The following is an 8556-nucleotide window of genomic DNA, read 5'->3' as shown; positions in this document are numbered from 1 at the left end:
AGCATATGAGTTTGTCTGATAGCTATGATAATCAATTGTTGGTAAAACAAAGATACTGAGAGATCTGGTCAGTCTTCCCCAGTTTAGCCTCAGAGATGGGTGGCAATTTGACATGGTTTAAGTACTGAACCAAGTTTGGTAAAAATTAGTACATAGATCTTAAGCATGGTTTGAGTACCCCTAAAATAGAATCAAGGTTTATACATGCCTGGATTGCTACAATTGGTAACCTCAAAATGGAGGAGTCCAGATTTTACCACCATGCCACAGTTGCCCTCTCAACCTGGCACTTTCTTCAAAGCCTTCACACTGTAATTTCCCCCAGTACTCTTTTCTTAATGGTGAATTCCTCTGTCTCCACTTCAGGAAGGCTAGATTTGCCATTTTTCATTCATTCCTGCTCTGCTACTCTTGGCCTTTACTACCATGGCCTTTAGGTGTCTGTCCACCCCCTCCCCCAACCTTCTCTCCAGCCCCACTATTCCACCTTGCAGCTTTTCTGCTTCCTTATGTATGTCATCATCCCCTAGTAGAATTTAAGCTCCTTAATGAGAGGTGTTTTTTTCTTTGTATTTGTATCCCTAGTACCACTGTATAGCAGCACAGTACCAGGGACAGAGTAAACACAATGTTTTTGGATTGGTTGGTTAAGAGATGCTCTTTGAAGCACAAAAAGAACTTGGTAAAGATGTGATAGAAAACATTAACAAATATGCAACAATTCTGATTTTATTTGAATCAAATACAACTACTAAGTTCAGAAAAGGAAGTTTAAGAGTGATACAAGAAAATTATGATACATGTCAACATTCCAAAATGAGAATGATAAAACACAGGTTAACAGTAGATATTTGATCTGAACTTGGATCCATTAGGAATTATAAGTATAAAGGAGAGAACTAAGCAAGATAAACAGAAAAGCTTCTTTATCAAATGCACAAAGAAAATGCTCGCAAAATTAATCTCAAACTAGCTTGTAAATTAAGCCAACAGATTATAAAAGGCAGACATAACACATGCTATATTATTAAACTATAGTAACTCAAAAGTTGTAAAAGAAAACCAGTCTACACAGCTACATTCTAATAAAATAACAATATACTGATTACTTATGATATCAATTACCAAAACTGACAAAAGGAATTCTTTTCCTTATAACATCTATCTGATTATATATACCATTAGACTTCATTTTTATTTATCCACTGCTTTGTTTGGCTGCCAATCTCTTATCTCTTTCTTCAGCAATGGTAAGACGGATACCTTTTCCTCGGGGTAGAGAAATCCAAGGCTTATTACCTTTGCCAATAACAAATATATTTGAAAGCCTAGTGGCAAAGCTATTGCCATTGGCATCCTTCACATGGACAACATCAAAAGATCCAGGATGCTTCTCCCTATTGGTAATCACGCCAATTCGACCTAAGTTGGCCCCACCGGTCACCATACACAGGTTGCCAGTGTCAAATTTGATGAAATCAGTAATCTTGCCAGTCTCTAAGTTAATTTGAACAGTGTCATTCACTTTGATTAGAGGATCTGGATATCGAATTGTACGGGCATCATGGGTCACCAGATGAGGGATACCTTTTGTAGCCACAAAAATCTTTCTTACTTTGCACAATTTATACTTTGCCTCTTCAGCCGTGATGCGATGAACAGCAAAACGGCCCTTGGTGTCATATACCAGACGGAAATGCTCTCCAGTTTTCTCAATGCTGATGACATCCATAAAGCCAGCAGGGTAGGTAATATCAGTGCGGACTTTGCCGTCAATCTTGATGAACCTCTGCATGCAGATCTTCTTTACTTCATCTCCTGTCAGGGCATACTTCAATCTATTTCTAAGGAAGATGATGAGAGGGAGACACTCTCGAAGCTTGTGGGGACCTGTGGAGGGTCTGGGGGCAAACACTCCCGTCAACTTATCAAGCATCCAATGTTTTGGAGCTGCCACCCGTTTCAGGTGCTTCTTGGGACCACGTGCCATTGCTGGGCTGGGCCTAGGGAAAGGCTACAAAAGGAAATTAACAATTTAAAAAGATAAACCTCAGAGGAAGAAACAAGACAAACCACCAAAGAATCCCAACACCCAACAAAACACAGATACAGACACAAAGCCTCTCAAGTGGAATTCCTAGGTGAATTCTTTCAAACCTTAATACAAGATATTCAAAAATATCAAGATGAAACATTATTTTTTAAAATCCTTACCTCCTATATTAGAATCAATACTTAGAATTGGTTCTAAGGGCTAAACAATGAGGGGGTCAAGTGACTTGCTCAGGGTCATGTAGCTAGGAAATACTTGAGGTCAGATTTGAACCAGGGCCTCCTATCTCTAGGACTGTTCTCAGTCTACTAAGCCATGTACCTGCCCACTTGAAACATTACTATTAATGGAGATCTGTCTCTTTCTACTTGAGACCAGTGTATGTGACAAATATCACACAATAAATACTTATTAACCAATCTCTTTTCTAATGTATCTAAAAAAATCCAACTGTCTCAATAAAAAACTTTTGAAGACAGTAAAAAGGGTCAGGAAAATCACAGAACACAATAATAAAAAACAAAATAAGATAAGTTAGATCTAACAGGGACACAATATTCATTGTTAAATTAGACTAAAATAGGAAAAAATTGCAATCCCCAAAGTAATGCATATCTTTAAAGCACTACCAATCAAAGTACAAAGGAGTTTCTTATAGAACTGGATGGAATCATCACAAAATATACTTGGGAAAAACAGAAGAATAACAAGGAACACATTGGGGGAAGGGAATGACTATGATACTGTATTTTCAGACTTTATATCAAAACTACCTGGTTGATTGTAGGTGTAAAATGAAACAAAGAAATATCAATAAGATACCAGATGGTCTCTTAGCAAATGTATAAAAGCTGAGTGTTTGATAAAGTTATAGAAATTTTATAGAAAAAAAAATAGGAAAAAGATTTATTTGACATGTGTTAGGGAAAACTAGTTACTAATTGCTTTACTATATAAAATAGATATATATATCATCATATAAACTACTGCTGGATTATAAACAAAAAAATCCACCTATAAAATTTGGAATAGAGAATATATTTGACTCTTGCAGGAGAAACCTTTTTCCCTACAAATCAAAAAATGATAAAATGCTTTTATTAAAATAAATTTCTATACAACAAAAATATAATCAAAAGGAATTGTTAGAAATTCAAAATATAACTCCTAGTTTACAATAGATAATGGTTATAGAATACTTAGTTTTTGAAGAAAGCAAAGAGATTTTGCAACTGGTGGAAACCTCAGGGGGTCAGGTTATTAATAATCACTAGAAAAAAATGCTTAAACACCACTAATAATTAAAAAGATGCAAAATAAAATAATCCCACACTATCCCCCAATTGGCAGAGATTGTTAAGTTAAGAAAATTGAATGCTGATATAAGTACAAACTAATACAATCTAATTAGAAAACCACCTGGAAGCTCTGTAGTAGAAGTCACAAAAATAGATTCTTTGACTCAGTAATTCCATTGTTGAAAATATGCTTCTACTATATGGTAAAATCATTTTCCTCAACCAAATAGAGGGTATATGTATTTTAACAGCCATTTTACATCAGTATTTCATAGATCCACAATTTCATTAGTGTTGGTACTCCCACCATCAATGATGTCTACCATAGCCCTTACAACACCTCAGTAGGCAAACTTTCATGAATATCTGTGATTAAAAAAAATTAATCATTTGGCTTCTATGCCTGTGGTAAAAGCCTCTAGGAACTTAATCAGCTGATCCTCAAAAGCCAAAAAACTCTTCTAACTCAGAAAGGCCTGCTATATTGTGCTACTACAAAAATAGTATGTTCTATGCTATAGAAATATTTTCAAGCACTCAGTATTTTTGAACCTTATGGTTTTTTGTTCATCTTGTGAGGGAGTGAAGGAAGAAGGAAACTTATGTGGTTTTCAGTTCATGCCTCTGGTTTCCATGATGTATAAATCTTTTCTGTGGCTACCTGTCCCATTTCTTAGCAATATTTTGCCCAAATGAAATATGCTAACATTTATGATAGAATAGAAAATAATACATTGAAGATTTCCACATCATTATCCTCATATTCATCTGCTAAAGTAATCTAATATAGGATGCATTAAGATTCAGTAACAGTGGGGTTTGATTCTGGATTATAGATTTAAAAATTATATGATTTATGAACCAGGGACATCTTAGCTTCAGAAATCAGTCAAATTTAAACTGAATTCAATCCAATCCAACACATTAAGTGCCTTCTATATGCAAGGAACCAGGAAATAAAAACAATATAAAAAGATGATTAGATGTGAAAATGACTATTATACAAACTAGAATATATGTACACAAAAGAGAAGAGCAGCTTACTAGGTACAACCCATAGTGTAGGACTTGGGAGATAGGAATGCTTGAAATTTTAATTCTGAATCAGAACCTTACTAGCTGGATGATTCTGTGCAAGTCACTTAACCCCTTAGTTTCAGTTTTCTGGTCTATGAAATAGGAATAATTAACTACAGTTGTGATCAAGTTAGTAAAAATATATTTGCAAACCTTAAAAGAACTATATAAATGCTAGCTATTTCTATTAATGGAAGTAGTAACTGGAATACAGTGGAAAAAAGGATAAATCTGGGGTCAAAAGATATTGGTTCTCATCCAGTCTGGCAATTTAGTACTATTATATTGGTTAAACAAGTTATTTTTGTGGGAAGCTGTATATATGCATATACCAGTATAAATATTAACAGTCATTTAGTTTCTGGGGCTGTTTTCTTAATGTACAAAGTAAAGGGCAGGAAATTATATTATCTGACTTTCAAGGTCCCTTTTTTCAACTCTGAATTTATGAGATTTCAGCACCTAGATATATAGAGGAAGCTCATTTTGTACAGTGAATCATCTATAGGACAAAGAGGGAAGCGTAGGTACTAATAGATCAGGAAATGGCTTAACAGTCTAGTCTGGGTCCAGTATAAAATGTATAAAGGATAGTGGGATGAAATAAAACTAGAAGTTGTACTACAATCAGATTACAGAGGTTTTTAAATGCCAAAATAAAGAATGTAGATATTTAATGCTAAAGTCCACAGGGAGAGAATGACATTCATAGGATCATAAGAGCTGAAAGAGTATTATCTGAGGCCATCTAACCCAACTCTCTCATGGTACAGATGAAGAAACTGAGTTTCCAAGAAATTAAGTTGTTTTGAGCAGGGAAGTAATGAGTCCAACACATTAGGCAAATTATTTTAGACACAAAATGTGAAACACATATAGAAGAATCTAAGCAAGAAGCACTTCAATGCCAAAAATTATTCAATCTGCAAATAAAATCACTTGAGACAGAGCTCTAAGTCAATAGCTATTTATTAAAGGGCTGATAGATCTCCATCAATTATTGGGCAATGGCCTTACAACTGTTCCCCCAATGTTAAGTATAGGGCAAGCAGAACCTCACTCAAGTTTTGGATACTCCCAAAATAACTAGAGGGCATTTTGTAGGGACTTTCCACCCATTAGAACATCTCTATCATGCAGTACTCAAGACTGCCCAGGGTGGAGGTCCAGAGATCTTCCTTGGACCTGGTGACACTCAATCAAGCCTTATGGGTGGGGGTGCTCTAGTTGGAGGACATTTTTGTGATCAGGTAAGTTCTGACAAGTTTAAAGTCCAATATAAGAAAGGATCTGTAAGTTTAAAGTTTAATTTTTAAAAGAATCTATTTAACCTAATCTAATTACTCCTAATTATATTATACATTAGGATTAACTGATTATTTGTAACCCTATATTGTTAGTAAATACAAAAGAAATAATCACTACCTCTATGGAATAACATTAAGCTGGTTAATAATGAGGAATTAGCAATGGGTTATTATAACCATTAATGGGGGGAGGGATGTCTTTTCTAATTCAAATTACTTCTCACAGCACAGATGATAGATTATCTAGTAGTTCAAGTAAATGACATCTAAATTATTTGAACATTCCTGTCTGTTAAAAAAACCTTTGAGCAACGCATCCCCATTTTTTATATTTAATTGGAAATGAGATTGTGAACCTAGATAACTAAAAGGATGGGAAAAGGGGTGGGTTATAGGGTATGAAAGCTTTTTTAAAACGTCCTTTTATTTTAATTCCAGATATTATTCTTTCTCCAACCTAAAATCTGTTCTAGACTTTTCCTATAGTTACCAACCAAAAAGGCAAAACTCCCCTTCACATTCTGAAGGGATTAGGGTAGGATCTCAGCAAAGCACCTCAAATTACTTCAGTAAAGGTTTAGAATGGAGCCGAGTATTTTAGAAGCCAGTGACCTGTTTTTATTATGTAGTTCTTGATCTTTCTATGTGATTTCAATGGTATTCAGGTGAAACCTACAAAGCCCATTATCAGGTTTTTAAATATATATAAAATAAAATTCAAATAGTGAACCAAAAAACCCAATGATATACTTATTTAGGTTATCAAAATTTTTTCCTATCCAAATTCAAAGACTTCATGAAATAAATTCACTAACAAGTATATGGACTCCAGGATCAGAAACATCAGTTTTGGATGGAGTAAAATATTAACCCTTCTGAACATGCTGAGACCTCTTCTTTATTCAAGATTCTTATGTTACCTGGAATTGTCTTTTAAGAATGAGATGTTCCAGGGACAAGGGAGCATTATATCAACTCATAAATTTCTTTAAGCCAGAATTCTTTGGATTTGAAATAATACCAATCGACAAAATTTGTTTCTGATAGACTTGGACTAAAGAAGATTAATACTGTTAGTAAAGTATCAAAGAAAAAGATATTGAAAAGCAAAAAAAAAAAAAAAACTAACTTTTTTTTAGTTTTATGAAGTTTTACCTCAAAATACTAACCAAAAATTATGTTTTAAAGGCTAATTAAAGCTGTAATATTTTTGCAAAGGGGGTGGAATACACTCTCAAACTTATAAATATTTTAGTTTATTGAACTGCTTGTCTTTTTAAAATTCTATGTCAGACAAGATAGCTAGGGAAGGGATATATTGAAAAATTAATGTGATGTAAAAGCAAAATATTGGTGTAATGTCAAAAATAATACAAGAACCCTACTTTTTAAAAAGGATAGCTAATTAAAGCTAATCTCTGGGGAACCTATATCATAATTGTAATTGGGAATATATATTTGCCATATACATGAGCAAAATAACTCCAATTAATGATTGCCTTTCACTGTTTCTTAACATAAATCCAGAAAGATAGTATTTATAAAATCATAGAAAGTATGATAAACAATAGGATTTAACTCCAAAAATATTTTTAAAAGGATACTCCTTAAAGTTCAATGAAAACACTCTATTGAAGTCATATTGTTCATTATTCCCATAAAGTAATGCAAGCTGAAGTACTCTTCAAACAAGATTCTAAACATTTCACTTCTCCTGAAGTCTTTACTGCCTAAAGGGCAAAATACTAAATCCCCCACAATCTAGTTTCCATCTACCTTGCTATCCATTTTACTTTATTTCCTCTTCATGCATTGGCCCTTCTAAAGTGGTCAAAAATAAATTCCATCCTGTACAGCAGTGCTTTGGTGGACATGTTCCTCATCTATTCCTCATAAAATCCAGTTTCCTCCAAAGCACGTGGCTCAAACTGCTAGATTCTTGCATAAAGTTTTCTTGAACCTTCTGACTTAATACTCTCACCCAATAAATTGCCTTGCGCATGGTATAGCTTTATTATAATCGTATAAATACTGTGCCACACTAGTAAATGTCAGCTCCTGGAGAGCAGGGGTCCATTTAGGTTCTGTTTTTTTTTTTTTTAATTCCCAAGTGCACTTTAAAAGGTTTATTAAACTGAATCCAAAGATTCAGTGACGGCAACAGCAACATAGTAAAGGAATCCTCGGGGTTATGTTTGGAGATTAGTATTTCAAAAGGAGGTCTTCTATGAACTCTTATCCCTCCACTTCTTTGAGTCTAAATTTACATATTCGCAAAGCAAAAAATATTCTAACAAGATTACTCCGACTACAACTAGAATTTTACGAAATCCACGGTTTGTTTTTTTTTTGTAGGAAGCTTTTGAGATATTCAGGCCACGTGTCCTTAACCTCTGGGAGGAGGGCAGCTCCCACTCTTCCAGGATCATCAGGCCTCAGAAGATGGTACCCTCAATATCAGAGCAAATAAAAATAGGGTCCCCAATCCCCTCACCCTCACACGAATCACCTGGATTCAAGGACAGCTGCGGGATGGGAATCGAGTCTCGCGATAGGTTCTCAGGCGCAGGCCGCAATGTCGGATTCTAGTCCTGTTCTCCACCCGAAGCGGTAACGCGGGACTGGTGCACAATGCGTGGAGAAGGGGGTCACTCCGAACTTGCCTGACCTGATAACAAGGGAAGAAAATTGATGGATGGTTCAAAAATAGTTAGAAAGTAGGAAAGCTTCCCCGAAACTCAGCACTTACCACCCCGGTATACCACCACGAGGACGTCAGGGAACTTCCGCTCTCCCAGCCACGCCTTCTGGGACGTCCTAA

At 35.1% G+C, this 8556-nt stretch overlaps 1 protein-coding gene across 2 annotated transcripts; it reads right to left on the bottom strand.

Annotated features, from left to right (window-relative positions):
- Positions 1 to 713: 713 nt before the first annotated feature.
- On the bottom strand, positions 714 to 8543 carry LOC123239212 (40S ribosomal protein S4, Y). 2 transcript variants are annotated; one of them, XM_044666463.1, is made up of 3 exons: positions 8485 to 8543; positions 8245 to 8403; positions 714 to 2014 (listed from the first exon to the last, which is right to left on the bottom strand). In XM_044666463.1, the coding sequence occupies exon 3, from the start codon at positions 1988 to 1990 to the stop codon at positions 1199 to 1201; it is 792 nt and encodes a 263-aa protein (XP_044522398.1). In that variant the 5' UTR covers positions 1991 to 2014; positions 8245 to 8403; positions 8485 to 8543; the 3' UTR covers positions 714 to 1198. The 2 variants fall into 2 exon arrangements, with proteins under 2 accessions (XP_044522398.1, XP_044522399.1); XM_044666464.1 differs by lacking the exon at positions 8485 to 8543 and having other exon boundaries at positions 8245 to 8478.
- Between the last annotated feature and the right edge of the window lie 13 nt (positions 8544 to 8556).

The sequence above is a fragment of the Gracilinanus agilis genome, chromosome 3 (assembly GCF_016433145.1).
Source record: "Gracilinanus agilis isolate LMUSP501 chromosome 3, AgileGrace, whole genome shotgun sequence".
Lineage (NCBI taxonomy): Eukaryota > Metazoa > Chordata > Mammalia > Didelphimorphia > Didelphidae > Gracilinanus > Gracilinanus agilis.
Note: the sequence above shows the minus strand (reverse complement) of the source record. Positions and strands in the feature narration are given on the sequence as shown.